Below are 19,389 nucleotides of genomic sequence, written 5' to 3'. Positions count from 1 at the left end.
CTGTGCAGAATTATCGTGACGGAGTGAATATTTTCAAAACGGCAGTATCGTATAGCTCGTCGGCGCGCTCGATAATCTCGAAGGGCTAGACCGAGAATTTAAATAGTTTTTAAGTTCTCGGTCTGCACGGGGTCTGCACATATCTCCATCAGCATAATGCATATTCTAAAAATATGACTCACATGCTCTCAAATTTAGAGATTTGATGGACTTTAAAACGTCAGGATAAAAGTACGAAGTAAAAGCTCAAGATACATCCAGATTATATATTATGTATACATTATATATTAATTTGCATGTTTACAGAAACAAAGATTGGAACAGTCATGTGTTCATTTGTGGAATAGTTTCTAAACATGAAACAGAATAATAGATTTAAAAAACTACTTAAAAACAACATGGTCAACAAACAAAGCTGAGGTATGAACACTGGTGTGTATTATTGGTTGGGACTTTGAGTGTATATAATATACATATATTTTGTTAATATCGTTCTTTCTATGCATTTATGAACTTGTTTCAGTATTTCAAAATGCACCTATAGCATTTGTCTTTGAGTAGTTTAAGTAAAAACATTTTAATAAGACAAAATAAACCCCCCGCCCCCAAAAAGTGTCCTCTCCAGGCTTTACTGATCACAGTTTAACCTGAGGTTGAGAACTGCTGTTGTTCAGAAAACAGGTGGCTTTATAAAACAATGACTCTATTAATCTTTAACATCAGAGGACACGACATCCCCGGTGTCATGTGAGAAACTGCACTTTACACTTTGGAGAAGAGACTGGAACAGACGTCCATCAGACGATGTGCGATCACACACGAAAAGGAACCGCACGGCTGAACCAGGAGGAAATTACACAAGCTGTGACAGGTAAATATCACAGACTTGAGGACTTGTTCCATCATCATTTTAACAGTAAGACTTATGTTTAAGTTATTGACTTAAGTAAGGCCCAATATGTTTGACAAGTTCCAGTCAGGGTTTTGCAACCGGCACTCGACTGAAACCGCTCTCCTGAGGGTTTCAAATGACTTATTAATGTCATCTGATGCAGGTGACTGTTCTGTTTTAGTGCTCCTCGACCTCAGTTCTGCGTTTGACACCTGATAGCATCCTGATTGAGAGGCTACGTGGTTGGGTGGGCATATCTGGCACAGCGTTGGAGTGGTTTTCATCATACCTCGCAAACAGAAGTTTTACTGTCTGTGAGAGAATTTGTGTCAGACATCTCTCCACTGTCTTGTGGGGTACTGCAGGGCTCGAACCTGGGGCCTCTGTTATTTTCTTTATACTTATTACCTCTGGGACAGATCATTAAAACCTATAATGTTGCTTATCATCTATATGCAGATGATATCCAACTCCATGTCTCCCTTAAACCCAGTGAGGCTTTCAGGTTAACCAACCTGTTAGATTGTGTCAATGCTATTAAGGGCTGGACAGCAGTAAATTGCTTGCAACTAAATAAGACGAAGGTTGTAGTTATTGCACCTGGTGATGCTGTCCCTACGATCAAGTAGAGTATTGGTCCACTCTCCTCTGCTGTCCACCAAAACCTGCATAATCTCGGGGTAATATTTAAGAAATCCTTGTCGTTTGACCCCAATGCGAAGCAGCTGTCTAAATGGTTGCAGGTATTCCAAAATGCTGCTGCCAGATTACTGACGAGGACAAATACACAGTCTCATATCACCTCCATTCTAAGGTCTCTTCACTGGCTCCCCGTAGAGCAGGATCCACTTTAAAATCCTCCCCCTCACATACATAGCATTACACGGTCAGACTCCATGTGTGGCTGCACTACTTCACCCTTATTCAACAGCCCGCAACCTCAGGTCCAACCAGTTAAACCTTCTGTCCGTGCCACACACTCGCCTTAAGACCCGTGGGGACTGAGCTTTTGAGGCAGTAGCACCAAAGCTTTGGAATGCTCTGCCTGCACCCCTGCGCTTTGCTGTTTCTATTTAGAAACCAACTAAAAACATACCCGTTTACACTGGCGTTTGGGTGAATATGACCTTTTATATTTATTTATTTTCATTATGTGTTGTGTATTTTACCATGCTTTCTTAACTGTTGTAATGTTTTGGCACCTGTTATTGTCAGTCTGGTTTTTTTCTTGACTCTTGTACAGCTCTTTGTGACCTTTGTCTGTGAAAAGTGCAATATAAATAAACTTACTTACTTACTTCGGTGCTTCATGCATGATCCGTGAAGTAATAGACAGTTTACAGACAACAAACGCTCGCTTCAGATGTATCATGTGGGTTCTTCTTGGGACATCTTACAAGTCAATGTTCCCTTTAGCTTTCAGAGGGATTTTTAGAGCTCTGTTATTGACAGAAATGACTGAGCCCTTTTGACTGCGACAAGAAATGCTAAGTTAATAACAGCGACTTCATGCAGAAGCTCTGGCTCAGGGGTCCCTTTGAAAGTTGTGTTTACAAAAGCACAAATCCTGCTCCTTCTGCCTTTATTAAGTATCCGTTACACTAATTATAGATTTAATTAATGTTTTTTTCCAGTTGCAGCTGGTAAAGATGGAGGTTATTTTAACCACTTGATATACAGCTTTATGTAGTGATATATTAATTGATTTATATTTTTGTATTAATATGACTCTGTAAAGTAACTAAAGCTGTCTGTAGTAGAGTAAACGTACAATATGTGGCTTTGAGATGTAGTGGAGTAGAAGCATAAACAAAATTGTACTCTAATATAGTACTTGAGTGTATTTGCCACTGCAGCAGTCCTGCTATGACTCCAGCTGTCACAGAGTCATTTACAGCACGTGAGCCCTAAAAACACACCTGACTAACTTCCTGTGCAGGTTCAAAATGTTAACCGGGTGGTTGACTCTCACGGCCTTTCTGGCCGCCTCAGCGAATCCAGAAAGAGCAGCTATTGGCCGCGGCGCTCTGACTGTCGCACCAACCCACAGGGTCAAAGGTCATCCAGAGGCTGCGCTGACTTTGAACTGTGGAGACGGAAAGAACGCAGGTCAGTGAAGAGGATCGGACACAAACGAGAGAAGAGTCCTGCCTGGTTCGTCAAATTCAAATCTATCAGATTCTGAAAAGGAACAACTACATGTAAATATGAAACACTGTATTAGCAAGGCCGATCCATAGAACAAATTTAAAAGATATGCCTGACCTGTATTATAAAACAAACAAACAATGTATTATCTTTACAATGCAAGTGTCATCCTAAAATATCAGCAGATTGGTTCCTAATGAAATCTGTAAAAACAATTAAATTAAATTTTAAAAAAAGGCCTAATTAATACAGCTGGTCACTGTAGTTTATAACAAACAACTCAAACAGGGTGAAATAGTGCATTTCTTTTTTCAGATCTGCCCAGAAAATCTGGCCAGAAAAAAAGCACTTTCAGGATGATTATTTCTTTGGAATGATGCAGCTGTAAATCATAGCACAATATGTGAACAGTCTCTCTGCAAAGGTTGACTTCGATAAAGTGAAGCAGAACAAAGTTAGAGTGTGTTTAGTACAGAGAAAATTCAGGCGAGGACTCCAAAATTTGCATTTGCTCACATCTGTGACATTTGAATTTCCTCACCAAACCATATATTTCACTTGTATATTACTGGTGTTGAATACACCCAAATACAGCAGTTTTTTTTTTTTTTTTCATAAAACAAGCTATGATATACAGTTTTATATAACAATTGCTTTTTTTAAAAGGTTAAGTGTGTGTGTTCATGATAAAGAAGGCACATGTGCAACACCATAGCTCAGTAGATTGGATACACACTGTTTAAGTTAGAAAAATATAAAATATGTCCAGACTTATCTCTTCATTTCAGTTTTAGCACGGCGGTCACACAGCCAGCATTCGCCTGCTGCTCTAAATCCTCACCTGTAACCACTCCTCCTTTCATGTCCAGGTGTGGTTCAGTACTGGCACACCCCCTTCGGACACCTCCAGACCCCCGGTTCTCACGGGGAACCGAACCCCGTCTTCATGCAGGGCGACGGGAGCCTGATGATCCCCAACACCGGCCGCCTACACAGCGGCGTGTACTACTGCCTCCTGCGGCACACAGAGGGAACGACACTGTGGCCCTACGAGCTCCACGTTGACAGCGAACACAAGCGGAGCGAGGCGTTAAGGTTCAGCAGGGATGTCGGGCCGGCGGGGGTTTCAGACGGTCAGCTTGCGGGAGCTGTGGCGGCATCAGTGCTGTTGACGTTTGTGGTTGGCTTCGTCGCTGGAGCTCTAAGCAGGACTCCAGTTCTCAGGTGCATTCAGGTGTGAATATGTGAGCTGTAACCGGTTTGTAGTAAATGAGCTAAGAGACAGAAAACCATTAGTATGTTATGAGTCCTGTCTAGTTATGATCGTCATCAGATTTAACAGTGCGTAGCATTTAGCAGGACATATTGGCAGAAATGGAATATAATATTACCAGGTAGGTTTACTTTACCTTTAGAATGAGCTGTTAACATACGGAGCGGGTCTTGTTCATGTAGCCAGTCGCCATGTTCCTACAGTAGCCCAGAAAGGACAACCTAAACACTGGCTCTGGAGAGGGGCCATTTGAAGGTTTCATGTCAGCCACCGTGGGTCCCCTACACGCTTGGCACATGGACATTTTAGTTTGCAATCTATAGACTCACCACTAGACGGTGCCAAATCCTACACACTGGCCCTTTAAATCTGTGGTATCTGTGGTAGTTGGAAAGAGAACTTCCTTCTCCATTACAGCCATAGTTTGTGATTTAGACTGGAACGATGGCTTAAGTGCCAGGAAATACTTTGGAAAGCCCATGAGGTAATTACTCGTCTCCTTTCCCCATGCCGTTCAATGTTTAAATGGAGTTGCATATCCCCTTTATAAACGTCACTATGTGCCTGCATATGTGGCCGTTTACACGTGTTAAATGTTACAAAATAAATTGTTCTTTCCCGCCTTGATTGAAGGCAAAACAACATATCTGTGGATGATATCCTTAGGCAGAAATTATAAAAATTGTAGAGCAAACATCTTTAACAGGAGATGTGTACCGTTTCCTCTAGGTGTTTAGGGGCGGTCTCTACAAGGTTACGATCACCACGGCAACAACGTTGCCGAACTGAGGTCACCATGACAACCCTGCCGCCAATGTACGACAACCAGGCCTTTAAGATGGCGCATGACGACGACTCTGCAACCACGGAGACGACAACCACACCTCCCCCTGTCAAACCTCAGAGAAGCTTCCGGCAAAAACAGAAGGACGCCAGACACCACAGGCAGGACGCCACGGCCTATCTGGAGGGATGTGACCACATGGAGGAAAAGGAGGAGGCAGGAGGAAGTCAGAAGGAAAGGAATAGAGGGTGTGATGGGGAGGCAGAGGAAGAAAGAGAGTCTGGTGGTTTCTATTTGGAAGATGGAGGGAGTCAAAGAGAAACAGGCGAGGACGTAGAGGAGAAAGATGGAGAGAGCGAGGAGGAAAATGAGGGGTGGAGACAGAGGGAGGTGGAGGACAGGAGCAAGGAGGATGGAGGGAGGAGAGGAAGTGCGGAGGAGGAGAAAGGGAGAGGTCAAGAGGAGGTAAAGGACAGAGAGAAGAGGAGAGAGGAGGATGGAGAGACAGGCAGGAGCAAACATGACGAGGAGGGAGGAGACACGTCGTCCTCCCCGGGGCGCCGCAGCCGCGTCATCCGCCTGTACCAGTACGACGAGGACGGCCGGCGGTACGATCACCCTCCGGAGGCCGCCGCCACCGAGCCGCACCCTGTGCCGAGGCTCAAGCAACGCTCCCTGTCATTGACGCGCCTCAACGCAATCATGAGCGCCGCCTCGGCGGGACCGCTGGACACGAGAGAGTCTGGGAGGGGAGAGGAGAGGCCCCGCTTCCACATGGAGATATAGACCCTCTAACAAGCAGGCGTCTTCAACAAGAAGAGCATTCACATGATGGCGTCAGGAGGCATTTTGCCCCAACATCATGTGTATGGATCAGTCACCACGGGACTGGACCTCTACACATGAAGTTCAAGACGATGTGATGTCACATCAAGACAATCAACTCTCAGCCTCACTTTTTCCAGTTTGTTCAATCAACTCAGGGTGGAGCTTGATACTATGATTATTATGGCAACAGGTAACTAAAAAGGTAGAGCCTCCATAGAGATTAATGCAATAGTATTCACCTCCTTGGCTAACTAAAATTGATCTTTATTTTATGTAATGGACAAACACACAATAGTCCAAATTGGTTTCGTGAAATGAAGAAAATAAAAAGATGAAATAATTATGAAGCCCCTGGGGAATTGCATGCCAGTGTTACCACGGTAAAATAACCAATTTTAGTTAGCCCTCTTTCTAGAGCCGAAAGCCCAGAGCTGCCCCTCATCTCATGGTTAACCAAGTCTTCACTAAACCCTCTTTCTGTAACGGGTCTCAGCTTCATAAAGCCTTGAGGAAGCCCAGATACTGCATGCATTCTTAAAAGTGTTGTACCAATTACTACGAAGCGTCTTATCATACTTCCATTTCCTTTTTATTACTGTGAAAACATCTATAAACAAGACACAAAATGGGGAGAAAAAAAAAATAGTTATTAAGAAAACATAAATTCCTCAACTCTTCTCAGTTCATTTTTTGTGTTTGTCTTCTTATCTTAAGAACATTTTCTTTTCTCCAAATTAACACTATAAAAAGTCGACACCGAGAGAGAAAGGCCTGTTTCCACGTAGGGATGATTCTGTAGTCCGTGTGTGTATGTATGAGAATTGTTAAAGTCTGTCAAAGTGAGATCTGAAACTGTTGTTTTTTTTCCTTCCCCCCCGCAGGTTCCTGCAGTGTTTTGTGGTTTTTGTTTTCTCTCCCTCCTTCTCCTTTTTTTTTGGTGTTGTGATGTTATCTGCTACGATGCCGACCAAGCTTTCTGCCATTCCACAAACTCGTCTAGCAGCACTGGCCCTGCGGACAAAAACAACATGAAAAAAAAAAAAAAAAAGATAATTTAAAAGAAAAAAAAAAAATACAGCATGTAATAGTCTAAAAACATACAAATAAATCCCTTTTACCATAGTGATCAGTGGCATGTGATCAATATTTAGTCACTTCTCTGTACTTCATTTGGGAAAGTTTACAATTTGGAAAATTATACCTTTTTTGCATTACTGTAACTATGTAGTTACACTTAAAGTCGAACTTGCTTTTATTTTTTACTAAATGTTGGATCCGCAAAACATCAAGGCAGAGCTGACCTTTGAGGGAACGGAGAGAACCAGAGTCTAAATGGAGGAAGCTATCATATTAGCTGTGTTGCATCATGCAGTGTCGTATAACTCTTGCTCTGATGAAGGAGAAGCAACAGAGATCTCCTCCACCAGTGAAAGTAGTCACAACTAACAGTGTGACTAGTGGTCTTCTTTCTTCAAAGAAAGTCATTCCCAAAATATATCAAATGTAAAGAAAACATTTGTTGTCTGAATTACACATATTTTAAATCTCTATTAAAATAGTTATCTTTGAAGGAAAACATAAACATTACTATAGCAACTGATTGAAGTGTCTTAAACGTGCATTATCTCTATGGTTGTATAGAAGTCTGAGAAAATGACTACTTCTCTCTTGATTTATTTCCTTAATAAACATTGTGAACATTAGGGGTGGGAATCACCAGAGGTCCCACGATTCGATTTTATCACGATACTTGGGTCCCGATTCGATACCATCACGATTCTGCGATATATTGAGTATTGCGATTTTATTCCCTTTTTTTCACCAGCAAATTGTCCCCAAAGGAAAACTTTGTATCTAAGAAGATAACGTTTTCAGTCTGTTCATCTCCCTTCAATCATTTTTATTGCAACAAAATGTGATTGTCAAGCAGAACAAACTGACCAACACTTTCATAAATGTTGCACCTGACTGTGACTTGTCGCGTCATTCGAGCTGGACGGGCCAGAGAGGGGGCGGAGCTTATCTCTGTGGTTTATAGCCGTGCAAAAAGTTTCCATTTCTGCCATCCACCATGAACATAACTATTATTTCTGCTTCATACTTTTTGTGGAACTCCAAACAAGGTCAGAGCATCAAACTCCGGCGTGTCTGGGTTCATAATATTACTTCTCCAGGAACTGCGTCGGGATGACGGTGTTACGGATTAACAGGCGGCCGTGTTAACTGGCGACTTTCGGCCGGAAGTCACCAGTTAACACGGCCGCCTGTTAATCCGTAACACCTGCCGCTTCCAGCGCTACGAGAGCACCAGCTATTTATGCTTGAGTTAACGTCTTTGACCAGCGCCGTGTCACGGACTTTGTCCTGTGCGCCGTGCAACATGTGCAGCAGCGTCGCTACGAGTGACAGGAAGTCCAGACGTTTGATTTACACGCGGACGGCGCATTTGTCCGATGCCTCCCATAATTGATTACATAAAAAAAAATTTAAAAAAAAATCGATACTTGGCTTCCGTGTATCGATACAATATCGCCACGCAAACTATCGCGATACTATGCTGAATCGATTTTTCCCCCACCCCTAGTGAACATGAGTTTATGGTCTCAATCTCTAGTTCCAAGTCTTCTTCAATACAGCATGAAGCTCATTGAGTATTATGGTCCATTTAGAGTCAAATAGATAGTATCTTCCTTTGATTAACAGATGGCTGCCACGTCATTGTCCTGTGAACTTTAACCCTTGCGTAGTGTTTTCAGTTAATGAAAGTTTGGGCCGCCTAAAACCGTCTTATGCTACGGTCACTTAAACTAAGCACCACCTCCGTTGTGTGCCTTCTGGTTGTAACCAGCCAAGATAGCGATGGCAAAAAATGCCAAACTCTAGGCTTCACAACGTCAGTCTGCCAGCATGACGGCTACGTCCCCTTCTTATATACAGTCTATGGGCCAGGGGGCGTGAACTCATTGATCAGTGTCATTTTCTTGTGTGACTAAAGCCTCGATGTGGTGCCGCCGTTAGCGAGTTGCTTGTATACTCACAAGCTCCGTCTTCATCGTAGTTACTGAGGTCTGTGTTGATGGTCCTGCTGAACTCAAGAACGTTATACCACTGGTCCTTGTTCATCCCCTTGTACTTGGACTGCTGAGGGACAGATTAATGGGGAAGACATGTTTTTGCCATTAGAGAAAAATGAGTTAGTTATTTTGCAAAGAGAAGCTACTGGTTTCCCCTATAGGAGCTTTCATTACAAAACTAATTATTGCAACTTTTCTCTGGTCCTTCCAAACAAGTCAGGGAACGGGGATTTACCTCCAGGAACCGGTGGAAGACTGGGAAGAGTGGCCATGTTCTCTCCAGCAGCAAGGCCAGCATGGATTTAGCCGTGTCCATGTCCAAACTCCTCTGGTCCTTATCCTGAGGAAAGGACAGATGGCACAAGACAACAGCGAGTTACAAAATACAATTTCTGTTTTGAAGCTGTAGCGTTTCTACAGAGCTCTCAGGTAATGTTTAATATATGACTGTTGGAAAACAAGGCTGCACATTCATTGTATGGCAGGAGCAGTACACCTGCACATCACTGCAGACGAGTGGTGAAAACAAAGAGGCCGGGATAAAAAAAAAAAATTATTCTTTAAACAAACCAAAAATGTTTTTTGAACTCACTCTGGCGAAGTCGAAGGCGTATCTGTAGACGTTTTTGAAGACTACAGAGTCGTTGAGCTCACCACGCAGGTAATCCAGTTTGCTCTGTAACCTCTCCGTGCAGTCACACCTGCAAGTGAGTGATGGGCCAAACGCAACAAACAGTTACAGCACAATGGGGTTTTCTTACAGACAACTACAGACGGAGGGGTGTCGGCAGAACAATATTAAATGTGGGTCTTAAGAACGAGAGTCTCATTTGTGACATTCATTTTCAGACACATAAAAAGTGACTTACTGTAATAACGTCATTCCCCTGAGCCACTCCTCTTTCGTGAAGAAGCCCATACTTACTGCTTCTAGATGCCAGGCTAACACTAACATGATAATCTGCGAGAAGAAGAGAGGAAATGCATTGACTCTTTGCCCACGTTTAAAGCAAACACTGGTACATGTGCACAGGGTTCTTCATTTCCTCCACCGTCTCTGTAATCGCTCTACAGTTTGCAAGGTGGTGGACGTGAAGGAGAGTTGAGCACAAAACTAGTTTTGAACAGGTCAGAACAGAAATGTTTCTAATTTGCATGTCTGGATGCTGTAAAACTGCATCGTCTCAATCTCGCCCAGTCTTTCTCCTTGCTGAAAATCAGCGTATGAAGCTTCATAACTATATTTGAAGTAGGAGTGACTTTAGTCCCCTGAGAAGCTTGATGAACACCCAGGTGACGACTCACATTCTCTGGTTCCACGCCGATGTCTTCACAGAACTTCTCCATGGCTTCTGGACCGACCACCTTGTCGGGGCCGGCGTATGCCTGGAACCAGGCCAGGCACTTCTTATTGGAGAACAGCTTTTCAGCGCTGATGGGCCTCGCACCTCGGATCTGAGGTCGTGTGAAACTGTAACACAAACCAGAGCTTTTGGGTTCAGAAATTACACAACACTTTTAAAATGAACGAACGAACCTCGATTTTGTCCTTGAACAGCGTCGCCAGTCACCATCTTATTATCGATGCAAGATGAATATCAAACATGCTTATTGACGCGTTAAAGTCATATTGCTTATCGTAATTCTGAGCAGCCAAGTGAAAGAAAAAGTCCTCTGGAGCATCAGGAATTTGTGACAGCTGCGATAAATCAAAGAATGTTTTAAATGCTAAAGAGGAGGGTGGTGGGTTGGATCAAATATCCGAGTAAGTCTTAAAACCTATAGAAGGGGCAATATTTGTAACTGGCAACGCATCAATGTCCATTTATGGATTGATTTAATATGGGCCCCATGTTAACATTCACAGGGCACGACACCTGTTAGTTTCCCGCAAATGGGCGCCGGTCTCTCTCAAGAGCAAAATTAAACCAAACTGACATCCCTAGAAAACACTTGAAGTGTTAAGAAAATGCTACCACATAAGACCCAGTAACATTAGCCTCTGTGTGTTTTATTAATAAATAATAATGAAAAAAAATTTAAAAAAAAAAAATCACATATACATACATACATACAGCATTATTATTTTGCTATTCTGTTTAAGTTCTTTTAAAAAAGACAAACACCATCAAACTGGCAGCCGTCAGGTTTTGTTTTTACAGGTGTTGATTCATCTTTATTGCCGTTTCTTAGGATGTAGTGTGCAGTGCTCTTAAAGTGTGTTGTGTTATACAAAAAAGTGTTTCTAATATTGTGTGCACCCCATTAATAACCATCAGTATAGACAAGCTGTCCCTAATAAACTGGCAACTTGGACACTTCTCTCCAACAGTCGTCCTGCCATGTGGGCTGAGGCAGTGCTGATTAACAGGACGAGTACTGTATGCTGCGTTTCCCAAGCAAGCAGAAAAGGAACACAACTCTGAAAACAAAAGATGGTGAAAAACAACCCTGCCAGTCCTCTTTCAAGCTTATGCAAGGTTCAGCAAATGACCATCTCCTCCAGCAAGTAGCGTCTTACACACTAGCTACTCATTACTGGTTGGATCAACAAAACACATTTCATGCACTGCAGATAGATGACCTCGGAGAGGACAGACATTCACTCACTTTGTAACTTTGCGTCTGCTTACCTTGTGATTTTACACTTGCGCTCATTATCATCTGCATCAGGGAGCTTCCTTTTCTTCTTCACCACAGGCATCACTGAACCTTTAGTGGGCTTCACTAGCTGGGCTAACACATTAGGGAAAAAAATTAAAACCACACGTTGTCAAACACCTCTCCATGACAATACAATGATCTATTTAAGGATGAAGCCCATACCTGTGTACTTCTGGCTGCCTTGTCCATTCAACTCTAAGATATTCTAAAATAAAAGAAAGCAAAATCTCAGGTGAAAAAGGTTCCTGCGAAACATAGGCCAGAGATTAACAGTGCAGCTGTGACATCACTGTTAAAATGTTGCACTGCATTAGCTGTGCATGGCATATCAAATTGTTCATTATCATACCTGTATTTTCAATAAGTTTAAACAATTATAAAAAAAAATCTTAACATGACAATGGTTATATTCTGACTTGTTGACGTACCGTTACCCACATCAGCAACAAGTATGGTTGACAAAAAACATGAATTAATGTAAATGTACATTCGTATTCGTAACATAACAGCCTGTCAAAATAAAAGCAGATCCGTGTCTGTGTGCGCAGGTCACGCCTGATGTACCGAGTGACAAGTTACAGCAGGAGACTAAATAATATATTTATATTGTGGAATTAAGAGGATTAAAAGGTAATATGCACTTCAGATTTGTGGTCGATTATATTTTATTGTATTGTTATTATTATAATATATTATTATACAATCTGGCCCTCCCTACCTTTCAGACCTCCTCCCCCTCCACGTCCCAACCCGTTGCCTCAGGACCACTGATGCAAACACTCTGAAGACCATCAGGACCAAGCACTGGACCTGGGGTGACAGGGCCTTCTCAGCTGGCTGCCTGCCTGCCTGCCTGCCTGCCTGCCTGCCTGCCTGCCTGCCTGCCTGCCGCCCCCCGGAACGCCCTCCCCATCCCCATCCGTCAGGATCCCACACTATCATCCTTCAAGCAAGCCCTCAAAACACACCTCTTCAAACTCACCTTCACCTGCTAACCCCTGCTCCCTACCCTCCACTATAGGACTCATTCCGTTGCAGTTTTCATTTTTAAGCAACATTTTTCTGTTTGTTTGTTTTGTTTATTTATTTGCTCCATTGTCTTTCTATTTTTTGTTTTGTTCCGTTTGTCTGTCCTATGTAAAGCGTCTTTGAGCATTTTGAAAAGCGCTATATAAAAGTATTATCATCATCATCATCATCATCATCATATGTCTGAGACTACGCTATATGTCGGAATGGCCTTTCACACTTTCTGCTTGTAGAAAGTGCTTACTGATAAATATTTTGTTTTGGAGAACGGTTCAACCAGACTGACAACTAAAAGATCCCTCTGAGCAGCAGTTCAATAACAGAATAAATCAGCTGTCATCAGTGAAACAAACGAGAAGCTTTAAATCAAAATGTGAGCAGCTGTAAACAAGAATGGCTTCCTGTTTCAGTGTCAAGTGTTTCACAGTAATACCATCTGTAACAAGCTGGAATATCAACAGGTGTCCTGCTTTAGCAAAGAGAAGGGTATTTGGGGTGAAAACATTTTTCCAACATTATTGTCCCTTGTCACGTAATACTGTATGGACATCAACTACCGTATAACAAAAGTACTTAACTATTTCATTCTTCTTTTGTGGCCAAAAGTATGTAAAATGTGAATAAAACATTGTGTGTCTGAATCATACTGATTTTCTTTCTGTTTATTGAAGAAAAGGCTAGAAAGTCAATATAATAAAGCGTATGTTCTTAAAATGTATATAAATATATATTTTTAAAACCAGTATTTTGTCACATTGTCAAGAATAAGATTGTCACAGAAACACCCTGAAATATCATCAGATTATTTTAGGGCCACATCGCCCGAGCCCATCGTCCACGACATTGAAAGACAAACATGACTACTTACAAGCTTGTCCAGCGTTACTGATGCTGTACCGATGGCTGAGAAACGGAGCGGACTGTTCCTCACTGTGAACACCTGAATCAATACGAGCAAGAGGTCATTATTACTCAGGGAACGTCCAACAAACATGCTGTACATTACACTTTACTAAAACCTGGTCACAAGTGATTGGACAGCATCTCATTATTAAACAATCTAAATGTCCTCACTTGGCTACATAAATGTAAATGTAAACATAAGTCCAAGTCCACACCCAGTACAAAGCAGGTTTACTCGACACTGAGGCCTTACAAAAAGAAAAAAAGGACAATGTGCCAGCAAATATGACTCCTACTTTTCCAAATATCAGTATTTTCTGAGTAATGTTAAATACGTCAGTTTAAACACGGGGTTTACATGGTCTTTGATCGGTTCAAATGCTACCATCTGTAGTAGTAAGTACTATCCTTTACTTCAGTTTAAGTATTGATACCATATTGTTAAAAACAAATAGATAAATAGTCAAATACAAGAGGTCAAATACCTCTCATTTGTACTTCGGTACAGTACTTGTGTAGCTGTACCACCACTGTTCAACGCGTCACGAGCCAAACAGGGTTTATGTAACGCTAAAAATATTTGGTTTATTAGGACGACGGCCTTCACGAGAAACGACTCACCCCGATTATAGGAGTCTTCTATGTGAACTCAACTGCTACTGTAACCATAACTGATGGCTAGCTGTTGGGAGGAGATGCTTCATTTAAGTAATAAATTATGTAAACAAACCCGCAGTGGCCGTAACACATATTTCAGTGAAAAATCTGAAAGGAGTCGAGATTATGTCTCACATTCTTTCATCACACCGCATCAGGACAAACGCGTGTCACGTTACTAAAATGAGGATTCTACTGTGACGACTGTTTTAACGGCCAGTTACCGTTAATTAAAACGGCTCTGGGACTCTGCCGTATAGCTTGACCCAGCTAACGAGGTTAGGGTGACCAGGTTAGCTTACACAACTCGGGACCAGAACCCCCACCCGGTTGTAAATTAAACGCCACAGAGACATTAACTACAGCACCAAACACACAGTGGTAGTTCTACATTATTATGGGGTTCAGTCTTCAATGCTAGGACACTTCTTTTGTCTGTTAGCTAGCGGAGCGCCACGGGTGTCAGCGCTAACGTCACACTGCTAACGTTAGCTAGTCTGTCAACACACCAAATGCTCACAAACCCACTAGTTAAAGCGAAGTACGAACGAGTTGTTTGTTTGAAAAACCGACAATAGATGAAGTCATTAAAATAAGTCCAAACTCTTACCCTTGTTATACTTGAGCTGACAAATCAGTTCCACCTGCTTCTGCTAGTACACCGGGGTTTCTTCTGTCGCCGGCGTTTCCGGGGAGCGGATGATACCACCGGGGCGCTTTATGGGGGTGTACTGCGAAATAACGTTTCCATGTCTATGGAAGTCAATGCATTCACACGCTTTTACAAATTGGGAATTATAAAACAATATTTTAAATCTTATCTAAATAACTTATATTAGTAGTAATAGTGCTCCCCCGTGAGGAAAGTGGTTAACACGTTCATAGGGTGAAACCGGCATCATTTATAAAGGAGCAGTCCGTTATATAGCACTCACATGTACCGCTCAGATGTTGTTCAGGAGACTAGGCACACTGAGGCTATCTGACAGTGCAACATTAATGAAAGAACAACACATTTTGGACAACTCTGGCGTACATGTGTATTTCAATTTGTGGAATGGTGTGAATGCAGAACTCAAGCAAAGTACACATACATCAGTATAAAAAGGTGAGGAAGGAGAGTGTGTTTCTCTCAGGACTCTGATGCTAGTTGTTGATGTTGTTGTCGTTATTGTTGTTTTCTCTCTCTGAGAGTTTGGACATGCTGGATAGGCCCTTGCGCCATGAATAGGTATTGTAAATAGGATACACATTAAGGTGATAATTTAAGCTATATTTGATTAAAACTGAGGTTCATATTTATGATTAACATTAAGGTAATTATTTAAGTTTTACAAATGTTGTGCAACAAACATTTTTTATTTTCAGTTGTTTATTATAATACAATAAAAAAAACAAGAACTCCTATAATTGAACCTACAATATGTGTTGAGTGACTTCAAAGTCGAACAGCTGAAATTATAATTTTATAGAGGTGATAGAACATGGTGATAAAAAAAAAGAATTAAGGAATTGAATAAGGAAATCCAAACTGGATCCAAACATAAGATAGGAAAAAAATCTTACTGGCAATTTTTCAGGGAAGGATTTCATATCAAAAGAATATAATGCGATTAATAACAAATCCTTTACTACTGTTTACTGCCGTTTTAACACCTCAAGCTCCTTGTGATGACACACTTTCAGTTTACACAAACTCATCCTGTAACTCACAACTCTTCGAGCACTGATCAACAATATCTGATTAATAACACGCGCCGTTTCTAGTTGGAGCGTTTTAAAAAGAAATGTTGGAGTCAATGTCTCTGTTTAAGCTAAAGACATTTTTTTATTACTAAAGTATTATTATCTAGTGTGCAACATTTAAAAAGGAGGATAAATTGATCACTGAATGTACTTTTCCTACCACTGGTTTGATTTAACCCTTGTGTGTTGTTCATATTTTGGTTATTCAGCCAGTGTTCGTGTGTCTGGTGGACCGGCTGCATTTTTGGGTTTTTAATTCAACACGATCACATAAAATACTCAACAGATGTTTACTTCATCCCAATTACAAGCAATATAAACAGCATATATGGTTAATATTTGTCCTTAACCTTTGCTAGATCACATTCATGAACTAATGTGCTACTCATTTTTGTTTTATTTATAAAATGTAATAAAAAAAGAAAATCAATTATAATCAAGATATGAGTGATGCTGCTGTGCACATAGTCTCCCATCCCTGTTTAGTGTACTCATAGTACCACATTCCTGCCCTCCTTTGGCACGTAGGGTACACAAACTCGGAAGAGTTGACGGCCTGTTCTGTGTAGGCAGCAGTTGGGGGCAGCTCAGATTTGTTTTTCTGTATCGTTCCCACCAAGGTCAGCTTCCTCTTTAAGAGCTCCTTTTCCAGCTTTTGCGAGGTAAAAAAATTGTCGCATGTGATGTTGTGTCCACTAAGTCCCTGAGTCATGTCCAGGACAACTCTCATTCTTTGATTTTTCTGAGTGGCTCCTCTATCAGGCTTCCATCTGTAAACATGTAAGTTCCAAGCATATGAGGAAGTGGCATCACAGGCAGCCTAGATCTTTATTCAAGAAGACCATTAAAAAAAAAAAAATTGATATCCATATTTCTTCACTTGCTGGCTGCTGAAAGGTTTGTTCTGGTCCTGTGGCTCATCTTCATTTTGGAACTAGCTGAAATCAGAGCATATAACCCTGAGGTCAAAGCATAGAACCCTGAGATCAGAGAACCCTGAGGTCATAGCATAGCATTAGTTCTGACCTCTTTTTAGCATCTGCAACCACCGCAGCTGCAGCTCTTCTGGCCTGCCGGTATCTCTCAGCTGCTTTAGGAGACCTCTGAGCCAACCAGGCCTGAAAGGCCTCCTTCTTCAGCTTGACGGCATTCCTCACCCCAGGTGTCCACCACCGGGCTCTCGGGTTGCCACAACGACAGGCACCGATGACCTTCCGACCACAGCTCCTTGCGGCCGCGTCCACAATAGAGGCTTTGAGCACGGTCCACTCCATGTCCCCAACCTCTCTTGGGATGTGTGAGAAGTTCTTCCGGAGGTGGGAGTTGAGGACCTCCCGGACACTATCCTCCGCCAGATGTTCCAAGTTCACCCTCACTACCCGTTTGGGCTTGCCAGGTCTTTCTAGCGGGCTCCCCCGCCATCTGATCCAACTCACCACCAGGTGGTGATCAGTTGACAGCTCTGCTCCTCTCTGCACCCGAGTGTCCTAGACATACGGCCGCAAATCAGATGATACGATTACAAAGGCGATCATGATCTCCGGCCTAAGGTGTTCTGGTATCAGGTACGACCATGGACCAATATCGAGAGAACGCTTGGGTTGAGCCCAACCGGGCCCCATGGAGGAAGGCCCGGCCACCAGACCCTTGCCGGCGAGCTCCCCTCCTGGGAAAGTAACTAGTAAAGTAATCTAGTTACAATTTTCAGAAGTAACTAGTAACTTGTAACTAGTTACTTTTTCTGAGTAACTACCCCAACACTGCCCACAGATACATGCGCGCGCACACAGGTGAGCGCTGAGCACACACACCAGCGGACAGAGCGCTGCGAAAAATATGTTGCGTGAAAAGTAGACCGCTATATCTGCGTTTTAAAGCTCCCATGGTGAAGATGCAACAGCAGCTCTCATGTGAGGAGCACCGGAGTTCTCCTCGCACCGGAGCAGCTCTCTGAACCCGGAGCAGCTCTCCTGCTCCAGGTGAAACAAGCCAAAGTGCTCGTGTTTTCTACCAACAATGAGCCTGCTGGCTTCACATATTACACAAGCATAAAGTACACGGATATACAACGAAGTCATTAATAAATACATGGACAAATGCCTGTACTTTCGGGTAAATGGTTACGGTACGCCTTCAACAGGTTACGCTTGCGCATGCGCGATTTGACGTGACTCCGTGAGCTCGTCTTTTCCTGCTGTTGCGTTTCTCAAAATAAAAAAACAGATCTAAGCTCAATATTGAGCATGAATTGAGAGAGGCCGTATCAAATCTACAACCCCGTTTATAACATATGTGTCGAGGAAAGCAGCTCACTGCAGCCACTAATACTGATACAACGTGATGGCTCACATATCTGCACTCATTCTGTTTTGTTTGGCAAAAAAAATTAAAATCTTATTGTTTTCCACAATGAGCTATTTAGTAGTAACTAAATATGAGTTATTTTTTGCACAGATAGAACTTACACAAAACATTGTTTGATGGGGCAATCTGATTTACTTGAAAGTGATTGCAATTTTCTTTATTCTGTTATTTATAAAAGCACAGATGAGTCACACAATTATGTTATTTACAGAAAAAGTTTGAGAACCACAGCTTTAAGTGTTTGTGTCGGAGTCGCCGCCGCCGCCTATTTTGCACTATTACAATACTTATAGGCAACTAGTTATCATGTCTTCCGCTCCATGAAACGCATGTTAATGCTCAGTACATATATGGTACTTTAATGTATTTGCATTGTAATAAAATGTGATAATTTTAAATGGGCATACAGTATATGCAGCTGAAACAGGTAGCCTAGTGCATCCCACATTTTTCAACATTACATTTTAAAACATTATAGTCATTATGGCCTTTAGAAAAATGATAGTTTTGGGGGGAGGTGGGGTAGTGCACTCTAGGCCCCTGAGACACGGCTTAAGAGTGTGTCCTTAATGGAAAAAAAATTCCCCTTACATTACTTTTACTTTTATACTTTTAAGTAGTTTTGAAACCAGTACTTTTACTTAAGTAAAAAGCTTGAGTTGATACTTCAACTTTTTCAGAAGTATTTTTAAACCCTAGTATCCTTCTACTTGAGTAATTAATGTGAAAACATTTGACACCTCTGTCAAGAACACTCCTTTGAGTGGATTTCAAAATGTATATTTTTACATTGACTTCCAGGTGCAGGAGCAGCAGAGTTACATCTCGCTGCAGATCCGCCGAGAGGTCGAGCAGAGACGGCAGCGTGAGCTGGAGCAGCTGGAGCAGGAGCTGAGGGAGGACTGGGAGCGACAGCAGAGGGAGAAACTCCACACGCTGCAGAAACTCTACCAGGAGAGCCTCCAGCTTGTCGGTCAGGGACACAGGAGTGCAAAAGAAAATGTAAGATGAATTTGGAGACAGCGAA

General features: G+C 42.1%; 1 protein-coding gene across 1 annotated transcript; it reads right to left on the bottom strand.

Moving 5' to 3' along the window:
- Positions 1-6,303: 6,303 nt before the first annotated feature.
- Positions 6,304-14,945, bottom strand: dcun1d5 (DCN1, defective in cullin neddylation 1, domain containing 5). The gene is made up of 10 exons (XM_079225221.1): positions 14,863-14,945; positions 13,561-13,632; positions 11,826-11,868; positions 11,633-11,735; positions 10,305-10,470; positions 9,869-9,960; positions 9,592-9,700; positions 9,235-9,339; positions 8,964-9,066; positions 6,304-6,936 (listed from the first exon to the last, which is right to left on the bottom strand). The coding sequence occupies exons 4-10, from the start codon at positions 11,701-11,703 to the stop codon at positions 6,881-6,883; spliced, it is 702 nt and encodes a 233-aa protein (XP_079081347.1). The 5' UTR covers positions 11,704-11,735; positions 11,826-11,868; positions 13,561-13,632; positions 14,863-14,945; the 3' UTR covers positions 6,304-6,880.
- Between the last annotated feature and the right edge of the window lie 4,444 nt (positions 14,946-19,389).

This window comes from Taurulus bubalis (genome assembly GCF_910589615.1).
Source record: "Taurulus bubalis genome assembly, chromosome: 10".
NCBI classification, from domain to species: Eukaryota; Metazoa; Chordata; class Actinopteri; order Perciformes; family Cottidae; genus Taurulus; species Taurulus bubalis.
Note: the sequence above shows the minus strand (reverse complement) of the source record. Positions and strands in the feature narration are given on the sequence as shown.

Coding starts and splice junctions, on each gene's coding strand:
- dcun1d5 (XM_079225221.1), bottom strand. CDS start 11,703: ATGCCTGTGGTGAAGAAGAAAAGGAAGCTCCCTGATGCAGATGATAAT. Junction 10,471..11,632: donor CGCAAGTGTAAAATCACAAG/GTAAGCAGACGC, acceptor TTTGTGTTACAG/TTTCACACGACCTCAGATCC. Junction 6,937..8,963: donor CTACGATGAAGACGGAGCTT/GTGAGTATACAA, acceptor TTTTGTCCGCAG/GGCCAGTGCTGCTAGACGAG.